General features: G+C 36.5%; 2 protein-coding genes and 1 long non-coding RNA gene across 3 annotated transcripts in view; 2 read left to right on the top strand and 1 right to left on the bottom strand.

Moving 5' to 3' along the window:
- The window catches only part of LOC112328040 (wall-associated receptor kinase-like 22), a 97,246-nt gene that overhangs the window by 7,374 nt on the left and 66,111 nt on the right, over positions 1-23,761 (top strand). The window lies entirely within an intron of this gene.
- Positions 2,845-23,761, top strand: part of LOC7476788 (wall-associated receptor kinase-like 22) — a 151,579-nt gene continuing 130,662 nt past the window's right edge. The window contains exon 1 of the mRNA XM_052455262.1: positions 2,845-3,578. Coding sequence (XP_052311222.1) covers positions 3,086-3,578 — 493 coding nt within the window. The 5' untranslated portion in view covers positions 2,845-3,085. The remainder of the gene's footprint in view (positions 3,579-23,761) is intronic.
- On the bottom strand, positions 13,724-18,834 carry LOC127905667 (uncharacterized). Its single transcript, XR_008059956.1, has 2 exons — positions 18,454-18,834; positions 13,724-13,871 (listed from the first exon to the last, which is right to left on the bottom strand). It is a non-coding gene; the product is annotated as an uncharacterized LOC127905667 (long non-coding RNA).

Below are 23,761 nucleotides of genomic sequence, written 5' to 3'. Positions count from 1 at the left end.
ATTCTGCATTCATATTTTTCAAATTTGACATGAAATCTGGATTCTAGCAAATCTAGATTGATCCCGATGATAGTTACAAAACCGCATTCACGGTTCCTTTCAGCCAGTACGAATGGAACGTCATGCCTTTTGGCTCGAAAAATGCACCCTCTAAATTCCAACGCATCATGAATGACATCTTTTACGCACATTCAAAATTCTGCATTGTCTACATTGATGATGTCCTTATTTTTTCTACATCCATAGATCAACATTTTAAACATTTACATATATTTTTCCATACTGCCAAACAGAATGGTTTAGTCATTTCCAAAACCAAAATTTCTCTATTTCAAACTCGTGTTTGTTTCTTAGGTCATTATATATGCGAAGGTGCTGTGACACCTATAGAGAGATCCTTATCATTTACAAATAAATTTCTTGATAAGATTACCAATAAAACCCAGTTACAAAGATTTTTAGGTAGTCTTAATTATGTCCTCAACTATTATCCCAATATTAGTTGTATTGCAAAACCTTTACATAACAGGTTAAGGAAAAACCCAGTTCCTTGGTCTGGCCACCATACAAATCTTGTCAAACAGATCAAACAACAAATACAGACCATTCCTCTCCTCCATTTAGTTGATCCTTTAACACCCTCCAACAAATGACCATGGCAGCTAATGCCTACAAAACCCAAACAGGAACCCCAGACAAAGCCATAGCCGAACTCCTTATTGCAGGTTTCTCTGGCCAGCTTAAAGGATGGTGGAATTACCATCTCACTGAAACAGATCACCTACATATCTTAAACTCCATACAAACCTATGAAGACCAAACACCTATCCTTGACCCTTCAGGAAACACCATCCAAGATGTTGTGTCCACCTTTATCCTTACCATCTCCTTACATTTTGTCGGAGATCCTTCCCATCTGAAAGAAAAAAATGCTAAACTCCTCTCCAACCTTCGGTGCAAGAAGCTCAGTGACTTTCAGTGATACAAAAATAACTTCCTTACTCGTGTTATGCTTCGAGAGGATTCAAACCAGCCTTTTTGGAAAGAAAAATTTCTTGTAGGCTTACCGATTCTCTTGGGAGAAAAGGTCTGAAACAAAATCAAAGATACATTTACAACCAAAACCATACTATATGACCATCTTACATACGGTGAACTTGTAAATTTCACCTAGAAAGAAGGACTTAAAATTTGCCAATTATATATATTTTGTGTGCGTGCGTGGACGTGTGTTATGCCTTGATTAAGAAGGAACCTTATAATGTGAAAATTGTGCTTATGTGTTGGTTGGAAGAGTCTATGCACAAAGAAGACTTTGTCCGAGGAAATATAAAGAGAATTCTTATTTTACACGTACATGATTATATTCAATGTCGAATCATAACATTAAAGATCTTTTTGCTATTTTAATTATTTTTCCTAGTTTATTTAGAATTTTAAATATTTTTCCCTACATGTTTCTCTATAATATAGGGTTATATAACCTAAAAGGGCTTAGTGTTGGATGCTCACGGCGTCAGGAAATTAAATTGAATCTCGGTTGATGTTCGATTTGACAAAATAAAATTGAATTAAAAAAATTGAATGAGAGAAGTCACATAGAATTGGAGAGGATAATTGGACTGTCTCAAAAAGAGCCAAATATTCAATAAAACTGAAAAATATATATAAAGAGAAAAAAAACGTCATGAATGATGCAAGCAATGACTGGGATACATCATCTCATGGTGAACCACTGATAAATATTCAAAACATGGTGATTTAAGAAGACTTGTCAATGGGATTAGATGATTGCATTTTAATTTCCCGTTTATTAGGGTCCCCACACAGAAACACTCAGTCCAATAACTTAAGTTTGAGATTTCACGTTGGAAATTCCGGTTAAGTTTCTCCATGATATAGATTTTCTATAAAAAAATTGATTTAATCAACGGACAAAACTTGAAATATATAAGCTTTAATTTAAGAGTTATATTGGGTTTTTTTTTTTTGTTGAAAAGTAAAACAGAAGAAAAACAATTGTAGCTTCCTCTTAGACTATTTAAAATTCTATGATAATACAATAGTTAAATTATTAAGTAATTGTCCTGTACTTTTTTACTGCGACACTTGCTAATATTATAAAAAAACAAATCCTACAATATTCTTGTTCGAAAACAAAATAAAACATTAATAAAGATATCGTTCTTTTTAATGTATTTTTCTCTCTACTCTCTTTCCATTTATGGATTTTTCTATCCCTTTTGTATATGTTCATTACATCCTATAACATTAACTACACACGATCTTGCAATCTCAATATAACTCCTTTTGAACTATGCTTGCTAGTTGATTGCTGATTAATTTCTAAAGATATGTCCATTCTAAGTACTTATCTACTGGATATTCCACATTATAATAAGATCTTGGCACTCAAGAGAAACCACTTTTCTTCCCCTGTTTTATTCATAGCATCGTCGTCTACACGCTACCTTTCTACTTTAAGTTATCTACTGGATATTCCCTGAATTAGGCTTGCTCTATAGTTGATTGCTGATTAATTTCTAAAGATATGTTCATTCTAAGTACTTATCTACTATTTCTAGATATTCCACATTATAATAAGATCTTGGCATGCACTCTAGAGAAACGACTTTTCTTCCCCTGTTTTATTCATAGCATCGTCGTCTACACGCTATTCTCTTTAGTTTTAGACTAATCGTTTTTGAATTGGTTAGACGAAAGTCACCATCACTCATCAATTTGAGAGTCTTAATTTATAGTCTTGTGGAATTTATACATTATTAATCAAAGCTTGGAAGTTGGAAAGAAACATCCTAGCTCTCTAAATCCTACGAATACTCGAATTAAAAATATGGAAGGCCACCATATTATATATATAGATAGATTGAGAGAGAACTTTTCATTGAATTTGCTTCAAATGATTTGGACAGTTCGTTTACTCTTTTAAGGTAGTCTTCTCTGTCTCAATTAGTATTTTTTTTTCTTACAAATATAGGGAGCAAGGAAAGATCCCCCCCCCCCCCCCCCTCTCCTTCCATTATTGATCTCCAACAGCATCTAAATCTGCAATAGAAGGGAAGGCATGATTCCTCGCAGTGTCTCTCTAATTTTTTTCCTGCTATTTCTAGTTCCTGAAATAGCACCTGTATCAGCACTTATGACGAAGCCTAATTGTACAGAGACTTGTGGAAACATTAGCATCTCTTTTCCATTTGGAATAGGAACAGGTTGTTCCATGAATGACTGGTTCTCAGTTGATTGCAACAAAACAACTGCGGATTCTCCCAGCAGGGCTTTCTTAAGCAGAATCAACATGGAGGTCTTGGAGATTTCATTAGGGTACAGTACTATTCCTCTGGTTAGAGTAAACAGTCCAATAATTTCCTCCGGCTGTGCTGGTAGCGGTGCCAACTTAGCCATTAATATGACTGGAAGTCCTTTCGCCTTCTCTTCCTCAAATATCTTCATCGCAATGGGCTGCAACAATCGTGCTTTATTGAGCCGAATTGAGCCAGAAATTGTTGGGTGCACGTCAACTTGCGGTGCTAATAATTTGACTAGTTCTAGTGCAGAAGGTAAAGAAAATAGTTACTGTTCTGGTAACAATTGCTGCCAGACCACAATTCCCTCGAGTCTCCAGGTGTTCGACGCGAGTTTGGGGACCCCAGAGCACCCTATTAATGATCAAGGCAGAAATCAATGCAAGACAGCTTTTATAGTAGAGGAAGAATGGTTCCGGAACAATATATCAAGTCCCGAGGTGGTGCGAGATATGCAATATGTTCCAGTAATCCTGGATTGGGAAATGTATTATGGTACTGACATCCCTGAAGATGTAACGAATTCTGATGCAAAGAATTGCTGGCGGGGTTTGACAATGTGGGGTTTGAGAACAGTAACATTGTATTCCAATTCAACTACTTGTAGTTGCAACCCGGGCTATGATGGCAATCCGTATCTTCCTGATGGATGCACTGGTATGATCCGAACACGCTTAATGTGATTTAATCTATTTTTTTTAAGAAAAAATAATGGAGTACTGAAGCTTTAGAATAGAGTTGAAGCATAAATTCACCATGCAATATCACTCTACTTTTGGATGGCTCCAATCACAAGAACATACTCACTCATTGGATTTCCTGAATCAGATATCGATGAGTGCAAAATTCCCGGGGAAAATTCGTGTTCGGGGATGACAAAATGTGTGAATAGGCCGGGGCGGTACAAGTGCGAGCTTGACAAAGCTAAGATCACTTTCTTGAGTAAGTTCCTGTCTCTGAATTCTTTTTTCCTTCGTAATTTATAGGAACCTGAAACATTGGTTTAGAGGATAAATTGTGTTTGGAAGACAGTACTAGAAATTATATATTTTCTGAGAGAATAGAAAATTAATTCTCGTCCATGACTGCCTTTTTTATCTCCCCAAAATGGATAGATTGAGGCAATGACGATATAGTACTTCCTTAATTATTAATTTACATCTTTACCCTTCTCTATGTACCCTTGGTTCTCCTGTAAATCATAGCATATCGATACTTAATGTATAATTATCTATAATTACGCTTTTCCACTTATATGAGAAAATTTTAAATTTTTTGTATGGTTTTTTCTTTTTTGCGTGTTTGATGTGTTTGACATTGCTATTGTTGAACAGTGTTTTTTATACTAATCAATTTGGTATGTACGTTTGGCTTGGAAAGTTCTCCATTTGCACTTCAAGAAGAAAGAAACTATTTGTAAAAAAACAATATTGGTATGTTTGATTAAAAAATTAGGTTAATTGATTTATTTATCTTTATGTATTGGATTTATTCTTCCATGTGTTATTTAAAAAAAAATTCATTTTAAGAAATTTTCGTATGCACGGATATATAGATATTTTCTCTTATATACTCTTTTGTTGCTGTTTGGATGAAAATACCCCTAAGACCTCCAACATAAAAATTAAGTCTTAAAATATATCAAAGTTAAAAAAAAAAATTTATGAAAACTTAACAATACATGAAAAACCAATAAAATAGAAAAAAAATTAAAAACACATTTTTTTTTAAAAAAACCTAGAATGAAAAAACCTGGAGAATACCAAAACATTTTAAATAGATCATAGATATTTTTTAAAAAATGGTAACTAATAAAATTTTTGAAAATCCATATCCTGTGAAACTTATTTTGTTGCCATAGATATAATTAATTTCTAGTTGTGAGGCTTTGTTGGCATGGTTTTTTTATTTTTTATATTATTCAAGTTTTTTTTGTTCACTTTTCATTTTTTTTTAATGTTTTCATGTTTTGTGGGCTTTTCATGCTTTTTTTATATATTTTTTTGTAATTGTTTTAGGCTTTTTAAAATTAAATTTTCTTTTGGAGGTTGTTGTGGCTTTTTTGTTCAAAATAGTGAAAGGATATATAAGGAAAAAAATATGAATATACAATAACATATAAGAATATAAGAATTTTTTTTTTTTTTAAAAAATATATATATATATAGACACAGACACACACACACACACGGCAGAAGGTTACCTCAACCCAAAAAAGATTTAACCACCTTGTTGACATGGATTGTTGTTCAATAATAATACGTATGTATGTATCTAACAATTTTTATTTTTTTTCCCTTGCGAGCAATGGCAGTTCTAGGTGCGGCCACTGGATTGTTGCTGCTGCTTGTTGGTATTTGGCGGTTATATAAACTTGTAAAAAAAAAGAAGAACATTGAACTGAAGAAGAAGTTCTTCAAACGAAATGGTGGTTTATTGCTGCAGCAACAATTATCCTCAAGTGATGGAAGCATTCAGAAAACAAAAATATTTACTTCCAAGGAGTTGGAAAAGGCAACCGATCGTTTTAATGATAATAGAATACTTGGTCAAGGTGGCCAAGGAACTGTTTATAAGGGAATGCTAGCAGATGGAATGATCGTTGCTGTTAAAAAATCCAAAATAGTGGATGAAGAAAAGTTGGAAGAATTTATCAATGAGGTCGTCATCCTTTCACAACTCAATCATAGAAATGTGGTCAAGTTGCTAGGTTGTTGTTTAGAGACGGAGGTTCCTCTGCTAGTCTATGAATTCATTCCCAATGGAAATCTCTTTGAGTATATTCATGACCAGAAGGAGGAGTTCGAGTTTTCATGGGAAATGCGACTAAGGATTGCTACTGAAGTTGCTAGGGCACTTTCTTATCTTCATTCCGCAGCATCCATTCCGGTTTATCACCGTGATATCAAGTCTACAAATATAATGTTAGATGAGAAGTTCAGAGCAAAAGTATCAGATTTCGGAACTTCAAGATCGATCGCCATTGATCAAACTCATCTAACCACTCATGTTCAAGGCACTTTTGGATACTTGGACCCAGAGTACTTCCAGTCTAGCCAGTTTACCGGAAAAAGTGACGTCTACAGTTTTGGTGTTGTTCTTGCAGAGCTCTTGAGTGGGCAAAAACCAATTTCTTATGAAAGGCCGGAGGACAGGAGAAGCTTAGCCACTCATTTTATTCTTTTGATGGAAGAGAACAAGATATTTGATATTCTTGATGAACGACTTATGGAGCAGGACCGTGAAGAAGAAGTTATCGCAGTCGCTAATCTTGCAAGAAGATGCTTGAACTTGAATGGAAGGAAACGACCAACAATAAGAGAAGTCGCGATAGAGTTAGAGCAGATTCGGCTGTCAAAAGGAGCTCTTCATGCACAACAAAGTAGTAAAGAGCTTGAAAACATCAGGGATGAAGTTCCCAACGTATGGGAAATTGCTGGACCTACTACTTCAGTAACAATTGGCGATTTTAGAAATGGCACGGCTCCATCTTTGGATGTCCAACCATTGATTTCTCACGAAACATGGTGATTAAGGACATCCACGACATTTATGTTCATTTGATTTGCATGAGTTTTAGACAATTTTATAATTTTCTCGTTGTATTTCCCTTCATCAGACGTTCCTCAACTAATCGAACAACATGTATAATTAGTATTTTGTGCCTTGTGGTGGTTCTATTAATTTATGATCTCTCCGTGTGATTTTATCACTCCTTTGATTTTCTCTATCTCACCCCAGTACTTCCAACAAAAGTTACTGTAAATCCGAAAGTTGAAAGATGATATTTTAGTTTCAGTCATAGTTTTTAAATTTGGTCTAATTTGGCTCAGGTTTTAATTTAAACAAAAAAAGATATTAATCCTGTCAAATTTAATCTAACTCAGCAAGATCAACACCAAGTTTTTTTTTTTAAAAAAAAAACAAAGAATAATGAAATAATATCTTGATCCAATGATACAATAAACTGTACCTTTTTTAAATTAGACCTCAAATAATCAGGTTAAAGAGCACTTGATCATTCCTTTTGTGGAGGATTCCTTTTGTATATTTAGTGGCAACAACGGTATTGAAAGGTATATGAAGTAATCCTCTAAAAAGTATGGGGAAGATATTTTTCTCGCGCCACTATTCACCAAGAAATAAATCATTGTGGATAGTCACGATGATTTTTTTTAGTCCCTCTTCTTTTCTTTTTTATTGCACCTTTATAGGCCCAAATTGATAACCAATTATAGTACATTTATTAAAGAAGGCAAGCTTCAAAGATAGGAGACTAAAATAAAAAAACACAACAAAAAAAGATGGTTATGCTAAAATTAAGGCTAAATGTAAACTTTAGTCTCCTAACTTTTCAAATTATAAGCTTTTCGATCGTCCCTAACAAAAAAAAATCCTCCCCCTCCTACTGCTGGTGTTGAGAGCAGTATTTATAGGCTAGAGGGGAGCGTGCTGCTGTTGCGCGTGGGGAGCAGGGGACACCGGGTGAGGTCTCCAATGGGCGTGGCTTTGCAGGGCATGCCTGCACTATTTTCTATCCATGGGGTTTTGGGTTTTGGGAGCAGCATACGGGGAGAGAGAGGCGAAACTGTTTTGGTTATATATATATATATATATATATATATATATATATATATATATATATATTGTTTTTACTTATTTTATTTGTAGGGATACCCAAAAATGGGTTACAACAACAGATGTCCTCTCTTTATAACACTTACAGAGCAGGGGTAAAAAAATATTGGTGTAAAAAATTAAGGGTCGAGAGATCAATTTTATTTAAAAAAATATAAGGATTGGAAAAGATGAGCAGGGTAACTTGGTGGAGCATGCATGATGAGGCCGTGACACTATCGATGCATGCGGCCTCTTTCGGTTGCATTAGGAACATCACAGGAAGATTTTTCTATTTTCTGCAAATCCAACAGAAAGTCGAACATTTAGCCATTCATTTTATTACGTTGATGAAAGATATTAATAAACTCTTTGATATTCTTGATGTTAGAGTTAAGGAGTGCTATCAAGACGAAGAAGTTATCTTTGTTGCTGATATTCCAAAAAGATGCTTGAATTTGAATGGGAAAAGTCGACCTTGAATGGGAGATTTCACATCAGAGTTGGAGAGGATAACTGGACTGTCTCAAAAAGAGCCAAATATTCAACAAAACTGTAAAATATGTAGGGAAAAAAAAACCCTCATGAATGATGCAAGCAATGACTGGGATGCAGCTTCCACATCAATTACGGGTGATTTTGACAGTGGCAGGACTCCATCATCTCACGGTGAACCACTGATAAATATTAAAGCATGGTGATTAAGATGATTGGGTACGTTTTTCCCGTTGTTATTGTATAATAAAAATAAAGTTTGCTGAATCGCTGTAAAACACGTGTGTCTCTGTTTTTCATGGGAGAATAGCATAAATAATATATTCTGAATACAAAATGGTTGAGCAATTACAAGTGCAGAAGGCTATATTTGAGCTGAGATTTATATCCACATGAAAGTTCTTGTTTGTTTGTTTTCTATACGAAAGTAGATCCAACGAAATTTATACAAAGATACTGAACATAAACAAAGACTTGACCATAAATTTTAAAGATGCATTATTTCTTCTCAATGTTCACTTTCCGATTGGACCCAAGAAATGCAGGGTAAGCTATCAGCTTTTGGCCTTCATACTGATGCTTTAGCTTTTATTAATCTTTCTCTGCTCGACAACGCAAAAGATCGACATAATGGAAACAAAAGATGCTGAACTACATGAACAAAGACTTGACCATAAATTTTAAAGATGCATTATTACTTCTCAATGCTCACTTTCTGATAGGACCCAAGAAATGTAGGGTAAGCTATCAGCTTTTGGCCTTCATACTGATGCCTTAGCTTTTATTAATCTTTCTCTGCTCGACAATGCAAAAGATCGACATAATGGAAACAAAAGATGCTGAACTACATGAACAAAGACTTGACCATAAATTTTAAAGATGCATTATTACTTCTCAATGCTCACTTTCTGATAGGACCCAAGAAATGTAGGGTAAGCTATCAGCTTTTGGCCTTCATACTGATGCCTTAGCTTTTATTAATCTTTCTCTGCTCGACAATGCAAAAGATCGACATAATGGAAACAAAAGATGCTGAACTACATGAACAAAGACTTGACCATAAATTTTAAAGATGCATTATTACTTCTCAATGCTCACTTTCTGATAGGACCCAAGAAATGTAGGGTAAGCTATCAGCTTTTGGCCTTCATACTGATGCCTTAGCTTTTATTAATCTTTCTCTGCTCGACAATGCAAAAGATCGACATAATGGAAACAAAAGATGCTGAACTACATGAACAAAGACTTGACCATAAATTTTAAAGATGCATTATTACTTCTCAATGCTCACTTTCTGATAGGACCCAAGAAATGTAGGGTAAGCTATCAGCTTTTGGCCTTCATACTGATGCCTTAGCTTTTATTAATCTTTCTCTGCTCGACAATGCAAAAGATCGACATAATGGAAACAAAAGATGCTGAACTACATGAACAAAGACTTGACCATAAATTTTAAAGATGCATTATTACTTCTCAATGCTCACTTTCTGATAGGACCCAAGAAATGTAGGGTAAGCTATCAGCTTTTGGCCTTCATACTGATGCCTTAGCTTTTATTAATCTTTCTCATAAGTGGACAAAAATCGATATTTTCTGTAAGCCAGACAGAAACTAGAAGTTTAGCCACGCATTTTATTATGTTGATGGAAGACAATAGACTGTCTGATATTATTGATGCTAGAGTTAAGGAGGGCTGTCAGAATGAAGAAGTTATCTCTGTTGCTAATCTTGCGAAAAGATGCTTGAATTTGAATGGGAAAAATCGACCTACAATGCGAGAAGTCACATCAGAGTTGGAGAGGATAATTGGATTGTCTCAAAAAGAGCTAAATATTCAGGAGAACTGTAAAATATCAAAAAACACCATGGATGATGCAAGCAATGACTGGGATGCAGTTTCGACATCAATCACTGGTGATTTTGACAGTGGCAGGACTCCATCATCTCATGGTGAACCACTAATAAATATTAAAACATGGTGATTTAGATGATTGGGTTTTTCCCGTTGTTATTGTATAATAAAAATAAAGTTTGCTGAATCGCTGTAAAACACACGTGTGTCTCTGTTTTTCATGGGAGAATAGCATAAATAATATATTCGTCTGAATACAAAATGGTTGAGCAATTACAAGTGCAGAAGGCTATATTTGAGCTGAAATTTATATCCAAATGAAAGTTCTTGTTTGTTTGTCTTTTATACGAAAGTAGATCCAATGAAATTTATACCCTACATAAATTTTAAAGATGCATTATTTGTTCTCAATGTTCACTTTCCGATTGGACCCAAGAAATGTTGGGTAAGCTATCAGCTTTTGGCCTTCATACTGATGCTTTAGCTTTTATTAATCTTTCTCTGCTCGACAAGGCAAAAGATCGACATAATGGAAACAAAAGATGCTGAACTACATGAACAAAGACTTGACCATAAATTTTAAAGATGCATTATTTCTTCTCAATGTTCACTTTCCGATTGGACCCAAGAAATGTAGGGTAAGCTATCAGCTTTTGGCCTTCATACTGATGCCTTAGCTTTTATTAAATGCAAAAGATTAACAAAAGATGCTGAACTACATGAACAAAGACTTGACCATAAATTTTAAAGAATCCATGGGTTCAATCATGCACATTATTATTTTTCTGATAACGTCACAAAATCAATTCATTTCATGATGTATCAAATCTTTTTTTTTTTTATTGAGAAGTTAGTAATGAAAAATATAAAATTGTAATTTGAGATACATTAGTACTATGAGATACCATTAGTATAAACAATGAGTTAAAATGATTTGGGATACTAACTTGAAATTAAATCAAGAGAGATGTCCAACGTTGATCTAGCAGTTGAGGGAGCTCACAATAATGGAATGCCGGGTTGGTGCCACCACTATACTTCTTTAATTGCAGTATTGTTATTTCAATGACTCTTTTATTGATTCATGTGTGTGTGTGTGATGAGCTACAACATATTTTATGGGAAATTTTGAATAATTTTAAAGTCAGCCATAAGGGCAAAGACTTATTGAATAAATTTACAGTTCATCGTAATGACAGAAACTTATTAAGTAAATTAAAGTTGACTGTTATGATAAAGACTCTTTATCATAACAGTCAACTTTAATTTGAAGTCAGCCATGATCTTGTTGTTGCGATTGCATAGCTTTTGTTATTAAATAGAATTTTGTAATTACTACTTTATGTCATGTAATTAAACTTGATGCATAGGTTAATAATTAATATTTTCAAGTTGTAACAAGTAAAAGAATAAATTAGTAATTATTCTAGTTTTTTTTTTTGATAATTGTCCGCGCTACGCTGCGGGTCATATCAAATTTTTATTAAACAGAAAAAAAATATTCATGTGTTGTCAACATGTTTTCTAGAAAAAAAAATGTTATGTGAAGGTTGACCCAATGTGAATAGTCAACTTTACAGGTTCAAACACAACTCGAACAACCAATAAAAAATATAGTTTGACTAAAAAAAAACAAGACGATATCTTTTTTAAATATTGAGACGACAACATATTGGATTTACCTAGATTTACTTGAATCGACTCTAATTTACTCAGATCAAATACAGATTAACCTATCAAATCTTCAACCTTAATTATGAGACCTTAATTACCTTATAGAAAGCAAATAAAAAAATTACTAAACTCAATTCTCAATCAAACCAATATTGAAAGATGAAATTGAAAAAAAATCAATTAGAAAAACGAGTGAAGTTAGTCTGGGTTAACTTGTTAAACCTGAGTCAAGAGATCGAGATAACCATATAAAAAAATTGAAACAAATTATGATGTTCAATTCCCAATGAACTCAATATTGAAGGAGGAAATTGAAAAAAAATCAATTAAAAAAAAGACACGAAAAAATCACATGAGTCAATCCAAGTTAACAGACCAAACTCGTGATCCAAGTCATGAGACCGTGATAACCTTATAGAAAACAAACCGAAATATATTATGAATCCTAATTTTCAATCAACTTAATATTGAAGGATTAAATTAAAGAAAAAAATTAAAAAAGGACAAAACAAATTGGGGCAACTTGGCTATTCCATGACTCAGATCATGAGACTATGATAACCCCATAAAAAGAAAATAAAAAATTTATGAAGTAAAATTCTCAATCAATCCAATATTGAAGGATTAAATTGAAAAAAAAAACAATAAAAAAATAAACAAAAAATATCTCTAGTCAACCTGTGTTAACTTGTTAAATTTGAATTATGAGACTTGGATAAATTCATAGAAAAAAAATATAAACTTAAATTTTTAATTAACTTAATATTGAAGGATTAAAATAAAAAAAAATTAAATTAAAAAGGGACCTGGATAAGGGGATGTTACAAATCTCATGCAATATTATGAATTCTGTTTTACATGAATGTGGAGATTAATAGTGATTGAAGTTCTTTGAGCGGTAAGCCTGAGGTTGCCTAAGCACCGGTTATGTGAACCAAATACGGTTTGCGTTCTTGTCATTGTGTATACAGGTACTAGTGTAGGATAAAATAGGAGGATTAGGGTCCACACAGAAACACTCAGTGCAATAACTTAAGTTTGAGATTTCACGTTGGAAATGTCGGTTAAGTTTCTCCATGATATAGAATTTCTATAAAAAAAAATTGATTTAATCAACGGACAAAACTTGAAATATATAAACTTTAATTTAAGAGTTATAATGGATTATTATTTTTGGTTGAAAAGTAAAACAGAAGAAAAAAATTGTAGCTTCCTCTTACATTATTTAAAATTCTATGATAATACAATACTTAAATTATTAAGTAATTGTCCTGTACTTCGTCACTGCAAGTCAAGTCGGACTAGAATATTTTAAAACAAAACACTTGCTAATATTATAAAAAAAATCAAACTTTCATTTGATGGTATTACTGTTTAGATTTCGTTTGTTCAAATTTGCCTCTCCCTTTTGTAAATGTTCATTACATCCTATAACATTAACTAAACACGATCTTGCAATCTCTATATAACTCTTTTTGAACTATGCTTGCTAGTTGATTGCTGATTACTTTCTAAAGATATGTCCATTCTAATTAGTACTTATCTACCGGATATTCCACATTATAATAAGATCTTGGCATGCACTCTAGAGAAACGACTTTTCTTCCCCTGTTTTATTCATAGCATCGTCGTCTACACGCTACCTTTCTATTATCTTTAATTTCTCTAAAAAGATAACCTTCTTGTTGAAGTATTAAATTCCTATGTGTTGGGAAAACTAGGGACAACTAACTGGATCAATTCAGCGGAATACAATTCACAATTCACAAGTCCCAATCCTTTTTCCCTCTTTGTGCAGTAAAAAACAGAATCAAACAATGAACAAATATAATGCAACAATCACACAAATCAACACCAAGATTTTTACGTGGAAAACCCGATGCGGGAAAAACCACGGGACCGGAGTCCACCTAAAAACTTCCACTATCACAAATAATGGGTTCACAATAGTTCTTCCTCAAATTCAACTAAGGGCTACAACATATACATCATCAAGAACAACTTATTCTCGGATTACAACAAGATTAAAGAGAGTAATGTTAGAGAAAAGCTCACAACACTGACAGCCCCGTTTTCTGTCAAAACGACCAGCTTCCACACCACCAATCTTCAATCCAACCGTTCAGAATGAAGAGTAACGTGTCTAGAAGCTGCTGTCCAAATCTCAGCCCGATCCAACGGTGAACGAACTGGAAATCGAAGAAAGAAGACAGACTGCTCTGCTGCCTCTTCTTCCTTTCTTTCTCTCGGTTTTCTCTTCTCTCTTTTGTTCAAAAACTGCTACTGCCATCTACAGTAACCGTTTCATTTAATTTAAACCAAAGAGGCAGCCAACTGCCTCCTTAATTAATGTGGTGGTCCCCCCATCACATGGTGCGGGACCACACACAACAAATCTCCCCCTCACGCACCATGTGAGGAATTCGCCATACTGGCGATCAACATGTAAGCTTCAATTTAGGAGGCTCTGACAAGCCTGCCTCCCTTCTGCAAAACTCAAACTTCTCTCTCGGTAGAGGTTTGGTCATCATGTCTGACACGTTGTTATCGGTATGAATCTTCTCAACAACAAATGACTTCATCTCCATAGCATCTCGAATCCATTGATATCTAACCTCAATGTGCTTTGATCGAGAGTGAAAAGTAGGATGCTTACTGAGATGGATTGCACTTTGACTATCACAGTGCAACACAAAGTTCTCTTGAACTAGGCCAAGTTCATGTAGGAACTTCTTCATCCATAACAACTCCTTGCCCCCTTCAGTAAGAGCAATATATTCAGCCTCTGTAGTGGATAATGCAACACATTTTTGCAACCTTGATTGCCATGAGACTGCTCCCCCTGCAAACTTCATCAAGTATCCTGATGTGGACTTTCTAGAATCAACATCACCAGCCATATCTGCATCTGTGTATCCATCCAACACAGGTTTATTATTACCAAAACATAAGCTGAAACTAGAAGTACCTTTGAGATACCTGAGTATCCATTTCACTGCTGACCAATGTTCTTTACCAGGATTGGAGAGGAACCAACTAACCACACCAACTGCATGAGCTATATCCGGCCTTGTGCAAACCATGGCATACATCAAGCTACCAACTGCGGATGCATAAGGAACCTTTTTCATCTCATCTCTTTCTTCATCACTTGAAGGATACTGCTTAGAACTTAGTTTAAAGTGGCTTGCAAGTGGAGAACAAACCGATTTGGAGTTGCTCATGTTGAATCTCTCAAGTACCTTTTGAACATATCTCTCCTGAGATAGCCAAAGTTTCACCATGAAAGAATCAAACTTCTTATACCATTGTCTTGGAGCTTGCTTTAACCCATATAGGCTCTTTTTCAACTTGCAAACTAACTGCTCTTTGCCTTTTGCTTCAAACCCTTCAGGTTGTTCCATGTAGATTTCCTCATCTAAATCACCATGGAGAAAGGCAGTTTTCACATCAAGTTGTTCAACTTCAAGATTCAAACTAGCCGCTAAGCCAAACACAACTCGGATTGAAGACATCTTGACCACTGGTGAAAAGATTTCTTCAAAATCAATACCCTTCTTCTGACCGAAACCTTTCACAACCAATCTTGCCTTGTACCTTGGTTGTGAGCAATGTTCATCAATTTTCAACCTGAACACCCATTTGTTCTTGAGTGCTCTCTTACCTTTAGGAAGCTTCACTAACTCAAAGGTATGGTTTTCATGCAAGGATTTCATCTCTTCTTGCATTGCTTGCAACCACTCACTTTTCTTCTCATGTGACATGACTTCATCAAAGCATTCTGGCTCTCCCCCGTCAGTAACCAGCACATACTCATGAGGAGAATATTTGGTGGAAGGTTGGCGAGGTCTGGTTGACCTCCTCAATTGTGGCTCATCTGGAGCTTCCTGCATAACCTGTTCAGGAATAACATCAATATCATCATTAGCTGATTCAGGATCACCAACTAATGGCTCAACAAGAAAACCACCATTATCATCATTTTGCAAATCTCCCCCATGATTAGCAAGCATCAAAGGTAACTGTGGAGTAGGTCTTGGATTTGAATTAGATGGAATAAAAGTAGTAGACTCTGTTTTCTCCTTCAGTTCAAAGTCTTCAATGGTTTGATCTTCAAAGAAGATAACATCTCTGCTTCTCACAATTTTCTTCTCCTTTGGATCCCACAACCTATAGCCAAACTCATCATCTTCAGAGCCCAAGAAAATACACTGCTTTATCTTGCTGTCAAGCTTAGACCTTTCATCCCTTGGAACATGTTCAAATGCTCTGCATCCAAACACTCTCAAATGTGCATAGGAAACATCCTTTCCTTTCCAAACTCTATCTGGAACATTAAACTCAAGAGGAACTGATGGAGAAAGGTTGATCATGGCAACTGCAGTCTTCATTGCCTCACCCCAAAAGGACTTAGGCAGCTTTGCATGAGAGAGCATACATCTAATTCTTTCAACAATGGTTCTGTTCATTCTCTCAGCCACTCCATTCTGCTGTGGAGTCTTAGGAACTGTCTTCTCCAACTTGATACCCTGTTCCCTGCAGTACTTCTCAAAAGGACCTCTGTATTCACCACCATTGTCTGCTCGAACACATTTCAGCTTTCTACCAGTTTCTTTTTCAACTCTGGCATGGAAATCCTTGAAGACATCAAGCACCTGATCTTTGGATTTCAAACAAGTGGCCCAAATCTTCCTGGAGTGATCATCAATAAAACTAACAAAGTACAATGCACCTCCAAGAGACTTATCAATCATAGAGCAAACATCAGTATGAACTAAATCAAGAACATGTGACCTTCTATGTGAAGGTGATCTTTGAAATGCAACTCTATGTTGTTTACCAACTAAGCAATGAGTACATGTGTTCAAGTTCATACCTTTTAAAGGAAGGTAGTTCTTCTTGGCAAGGATGCCAAGGCCTTTCTCACTCAAATGTCCAAGCCGCTTATGCCATAGATCAGTAGAGCAATCTTCAATTGCATTCACCTCCCCTTTGATCACCTTGGCTTGTGACATGTAGAGACCCATCTTCTTCCCTTTAGCAACAATTAGGGAATTTCTGGAGAGCTTCCATTTACCATCTCCAAAGTAACTGTGATAGCCTTCTTCATCAAGAGTACCAGTAGAGATCAAATGTAGGCGCATATCAGGCACATGCCTAACATCTTTGAGTAGCAACTTGCACCCAGTATTGGTTTCCAACCAAATATCTCCAATGCCCACAACACTAGCCATCCCTTGATTTCCCATCCTAACTTGACCAAAGTCACCAGCAGTGTAGGATGTGTAAAAATCATGTCGGGGTGTAACATGGTAAGAAGCTGCTGAATCTGCCACCCAGGTGGTATCTTGACATGCAAGATTAACACAACCATCATCACAAACAATGGCAACATCACCATCAAACACAACTGCAGCTGTACCATTCTCTTCATTCTTGTCTTCATCTCTACCCTTTTTATCTCTTTTATACTTTCTGCAATCCTTTTGCATATGCCCAGGCTTGTCACAATAATAACATTTAAAACCCTTCCTTGACTGAGATCTTCCTCTTGGCTTCCATTTGCCTTTTCTATTGCTGGATTCTGTATCTTGTTTACCGTGAGAGAACCTACTTTGACTTCTCCCTCGACTTTCTGTAACAAGTGCATGAGACTCAGAAATGCTTGTCCCTTTCCTCCTCTTCTCTTCATTGAGGATGCAATCCCTCACTGTTTTCAAAGTGATCTTTCCATTCGGAGTAGAATTGCTAAGTGACACTACCAAAGTCTCCCAACTATCCGGCAATGAACTCAATAGGATTAATGCTTGCATTTCATCGGCTAACTCAAGGTTCATCAATGACAGCTGATTCAAGAACCCTTGGAATACATTTATATGCACCGAAGTATCTTCACCATCTCAATACTTCAAATTTACAAGGTCTCTAATTACAAAAACCTTGTTTTGTGCATTCTCCTTGGCAAATGTTTCTTCCAACATCTTCCAAACTGTATAGCAGTCATGTTCTTGAGAAATGTGATTAATGGACTTAGAAGATACCCATTTTCTAACATTAGCGGTAGCCTTTCTATTTAGTCCATTCCATTTTGCATCATCCATATCATCAGGCTTTATTCCTTTACATTCAATCGGCAAAGCCAAATCATTGCAATATAAGTGATCCTCCATCATTGTTTTCCATAGAAAATAATTTGAGGAAGTGAGCTTTATCATGCCCGAATCTTCCTTTTCCATTTTAACTGCACAAGAAATTCAATCTACACAACCAAATGCTCTGATACCACTTTGTTGGGAAAACTAGGGACAACTAACTGGATCAATTCAGCGGAATACAATTCACAATTCACAAGTCCCAATCCTTTTTCCCTCTTTGTGCAGTAAAAAACAGAATCAAACAATGAACAAATATAATGCAACAATCACACAAATCAACACCAATATTTTTACGTGGAAAACCCGATGCGGGAAAAACCACGGGACCGGAGTCCACCTAAAAACTTCCACTATCACAAATAATGGGTTCACAATAGTTCTTCCTCAGATTCAACTAAGGGCTACAACATATATATCATCAAGAACAACTTATTCTCGGATTACAACAAGATTAAAGAGAGTAATGTTAGAGAAAAGCTCACAACACTGACAGCCCCGTTTTCTGTCAAAACGACTAGCTTCCACACCACCAATCTTCAATCCAACCGTTCAGAATGAAGAGTAACGTGTCTAGAAGCTGCTGTCCAAATCTCAGCCCGATCCAACGGTGAACGAACTGGAAATCGAAGAAAGAAGACAGACTGCTCTGCTGCCTCTTCTTCCTTTCTTTCTCTCGGTTTTCTCTTCTCTCTTTTGTTCAAAAACTGCTACTGCCATCTACAGTAACCGTTTCATTTAATTTAAACCAAAGAGGCAGCCAGCTGCCTCCTTAATTAATGTGGTGGTCCCCCCATCACATGGTGCGGGACCACACACAACACTATGATTCTGAAATTTATTTTGTTTCGACTTCTAAACAATGGATTTACAATCTTTCTTCTCTTCTTTCTGTAGCAGCCAAACAAGAAAAAAAAAATTAACGGTAAGACAAAAAAGAAACTTGAAAGAATTGGAAATAAAAAATTGTAACTCAGTTGATGTTAGTGTTTTTTGTTGGAATAAAAAACTAGTGTTGTAGGCGTTTAAGAACAACAAAACAAAGATATAAAACTAAAGAACAAAAAGAAGATTTGAGATGCACTAAAGAACATCTTGGGATTTCTTGCAAAGGGATTAACAAATTGGGTTAATTGATTGTGGCAAGATGTTTCTATTGCTCTAAATTTTGAAATTTAGGGTTTATATGTGTTTGTGTTTGGAAAGGTGACATAGTGTAGTTATTGGTTAATTTTGGGTTAAATAACATGGTTAAGGATTAAATTAAAGATATTAAAAACTAAATTTTTTAAATTTGGGACCATAAAGAAGAAACATCCACGAACCAAGAGAAAGAGATAAGCCAGAAGAGTTCCAATTTTGAGAGAGAAATTTGAGGGGAAGGACAGTGAGCTGCTTTGAGTTTTGTTATATGTGAATAGTGGTGTGAGAGTTTAGAGGAGCATCAGATCTGATGAGAAGGGAAGCAAGCAGCTTTATCCAGGTAAGTTGTCTTACTAGCAAATGATCAAATCCGTTTCTTCAAGGAATTTCGATTCACAGGAATGATGGGAATACAGCTCTGCATCTAGCTACTGCTGGGAAACTTAGTTCTCTATTTTGGTAATGTCTACCACATGTTTGTTAAAAATCCAAAACAAGCTAGACTAGTCGTTTTGGACGCTCATGTAATTTACAGAGATGATTTCCACAAATAGAGAAGTAAACGTGTTACCTGCAAACATGCTCCCATCCAAAAAGCCTTCGATCACCCCTGCAAACCAGACTCCTGCACCTCTACAGACTCTGAATAATCTAGCCTCTCAAATGCCGGTCAAAACAACTTTCAAGTTCACAAATCCTTACCCTCCCCCTCCTAAACACCCACAACAACCTTCCATCCCCCCTGTTACACTAAGCCTCCCGACACCTGTGCACCAAACCAGAAACGTCCAGAACAACAATCCTCCTTCTAACACAACCATCCCAACCTTTGCCCCTTCTAAGTTCTTTTTTGAACGTTTCCCATCATGGTTAGATTATCATGACCTCAAAAAGAGGCTTTCAAAGATTAGTCCTGTTACCAATCTTTTTGTCTCCAGGAAGAAAACATCACGAGGGAGACAATTTGGCTTTGTTTCCTTCCTCTCCACTTTAACAGAATCAGAAATTTGTGACAACTTGAACCTTATCTGGTTCGATTCATACAAAATTCATGCAAACCCAGTCAGATTTCAAAAACCTCCAGAGGGGAAAAAACCAGACCTTGTTATAAAACCACAACCAAAAGCCATGCCTAAACTCACCTTCAGCGACTCCCGGATATTTGTTGAAGCTCTCTCTGTCACAAAGCACCCAAAGAAGTTGGTGTACTATGAGTCTATCCCTGATGACAAGGAATGGCTTCTGAGAAGTTTAGTGGGATCCATAAACACAAACGTGGACTATGCTCACCTTGAGCATATGGTTCTAACAAATATTAGGCAGACAGTGGGCTTTCGTTTTCTGGGAGCAAGCCAAGCAGTCATTACCTTTACAAATCGAGAATCTATGGAGAAAGAGCTGGTTAATGGATCCTCTGTTTTGAAAACATCATTCTCTCATCTGAAACCATGGAAAAAGGGAGCTAAAGCTACAGATAGATTTGTGTGGGTGTCTATACTGGGATTACCTTTGATAGGATGGAACCGCAGATGTATCAAATCCATTATTGAGAAAGCAGGGAAGATGGTTGGATACGACATCACCAGCGTGAGCCACGGATCTCTCACGGGAGTAAAAGTGTTGCTGAGCACAACTTCCTTTGAAACTCTAAATGAGCATGTCTTACTGGTTTTAGATGGCGACGAATTTGATATCTCAATCATGGAAATGAAACCGGATTTTTGTCCCCTACTGTCTACAATCAAACATTCAATGGATATTACTGCAACATTAGATGAAGAGTCATGCAGCGACTTTGCAACTTCAGATGAGGTTACGGCAGCGGGCTTAAAGACTACTGACCCTGGCGGCGACCATTGTGCAATGGACACTTCTATAACAGAGCAACAAAAGAAGGATGTGGATAATGATTTCTCTCTCATCTTCTGTCAGGGGTACACTGGGCCAACAAACAACTGGGATCATACTGGCATAATTTCAAAAAACGCCTGCCTTTTCCCTGAAACAGATGAAACACATAACCTCCAGACGAGAGATCAGCAACTACACAATGATACATATCAGCCACCCCCTGCAATGTCACACGATAACATATTAAAGGAAAACATGCACGAGGTAGCCGACAGTGACAGCAGCACAGATGTCTCAGTATAATCAGTTACAGGAGTGGGCCTTGTAAAAAAAGGCATCACAGGCCAGGTGAAAGGAACAAGGCTATCTAACACTTCTTCAGCCCAGGTTTTAAGGTCCTCCTCCAAAACAGCAAGAACCTTGAATTTAGACCAGAACCAATTGCAGAACTCCTACTCGGATTTCATACGTGATCTGGCGGAACCTCAAAAAGTAGTGGATATGAAACTAAAGGAAAGAAAAAGGAAGAAGCTTAGACAAATCAGAAGAATTGGCCCTAAATATACATGCATAAAAAGGAAGAAAGTGAAGAAAAACAGACATGCTTTGGCTAACAGAGGCTTAGCAAATGTTACTCCTGACTCTTACGGAAACACATATCTAAAAGACAATAGCTCATCCCCTGCTATTAAGTCATCTTCTGATAAACATGCAGATATTACCTCAAATCATGCCTCCATGGATACAGAGACCAGTGATGCACAGACTAGTCTACCAAGCCCTTTGAGCTCTCAGTGCAGCCAGCAGGCCTCCTCAGAAGCGATCAAAGAAAACAACAGGAATGCTAGAAGCAAAACAAGGAAACTGAAACTGTTGCAAGCTAATGGTAGTGTAGCCAACACTACCGAGAAAGGTGTCTCTTCTGATTCCCTCAATTCAGGAATTCAGCAAGGAAATGTTCGGTTTGAAGCAGCCTACAAGGATAATCAGGCTGATGGTTTTGATAGAGTCAAGGAGACTCGAGAAATGTTACATGATGCAGCGGCTCTGGGATTGGGAATCTACCAAGATCTTATAGGGTATGAAGAGGGAGTTCGGGGGAACATTGACAGAGAAGTGGACGAGTGGACATCAGCGAATCAACTGTAAGTTCCTCACCCTACTAAGTTTGATCAGTCTTGGTCTTGCTATATCTATGAATATCTTTGCTTGGAACAGTTGTGGGTTGGGTATGTTGAACAAACGATATTCCATCCGGAATAGGTTGCTCAACAGTAATGTTGGCATCTGCTTTCTATTAGAAACAAAAAAAGATAACTACTGCGATTCCTTCATCAGAAATCTGTGGAATGTTGTAACTGTTAAATGGGCTTTTCTAGAGTCTGTTGGCAAATCAGGAGGGATCATAGTGATGTGGGATAGCTCTATCTTTGAGGTTAATTCCATAAAATTTGGGGGCAAATGGATCAGCCTAAGCGGCAAACATGTTAATTCTTCCTTTAACTGCATGGTAGTTGGTGTATATGCTGCATCTTCTATGCAAGACCGTACTAAGCTGTGGGAAGACATCACCACTCTGAAGTTTGCCTTTGAATTAACAATGGTTGTGATAGGTGATTTCAATGAAACTCTTCATGCTCATGAGAGAAGTAGCGGCTATATTAATCATTCAGGGTCAGCTGCTCTCCGTAAATTCCTATCCGATTGTGCTCTGATTGAATTCAAACTGCAGGGCAGCCGCTTCACTTGGTTTAGAGGGGGTTCCATGAGCTGTATCAATAGGGCCTTTGCATCTCCAGAGTTCCACCTTCAATTTCCATTCTTATCACTCTGCCGCTACCCTAGGGGGATGTCTGATCACTGTCAATTGCTTCTGCAGACACCAAAGGTTGATTGGGGATGGAAGCCTTTCCGCTTCCTTAACTGTTGGTTGTCACACCCTTCATTATTAGCTGATTTTCATATCCTCTGGTCTGATAGCTGCAAGGAATTTCTAGGGGACTATAGATTGGTAAAGAAACAAGGAACTTTGGGGAAAAAACTGAGACAATGGAACAAATCCACTTTCGGTAATCAAAATACAAAACTTGAAGAAATTCAGAACTCCATCACAACCATCGAAGATATAAGCGAGGTGCGCCTTTTGTCTGAGACAGAAAAAACAAAGCTTAAGAATCTGAACTCTGAGCTTTGGGAGGTTAGCAGGAAGGTTGAGGATATTTGGAGACAGAAATCCCGCCAAAATTGGTGTAAAATGGGGGATAAAAACACCCGTTTCTTCCACCTTTCGGCAAGTTTGAGGAATGGCCGCAACCACATTAGCAAGATTGAACTGAATTATACATTTTTAGTCTCTCCAAATGACATCAAAGAGGGTGCTGTCAACTTCTTCTCAACTCTGTTTGCCAAGCCACAATGCAAAAGAATTGAAATGGAAGGCTCGGGATTCTCTAAAATCTCAGAATCAAAATCAGTTTGGTTAGAAAGATTACCTTCATTGGAGGAAGTGAAGCAAGCTGTATGGGATTGTGACGGTTCAAAAGCCCCCGGTCCTGACGGGTTCACCTTCTCCTTCTATAAAAAGACATGGAATCTTATTAGCTCCAACATCTTTGTGATGGTCAAAGAATTTTTCAGAACAGGAAAATTACCAA

This window comes from Populus trichocarpa, chromosome 1 (genome assembly GCF_000002775.5).
Source record: "Populus trichocarpa isolate Nisqually-1 chromosome 1, P.trichocarpa_v4.1, whole genome shotgun sequence".
Lineage (NCBI taxonomy): Eukaryota > Viridiplantae > Streptophyta > Magnoliopsida > Malpighiales > Salicaceae > Populus > Populus trichocarpa.
Note: the sequence above shows the minus strand (reverse complement) of the source record. Positions and strands in the feature narration are given on the sequence as shown.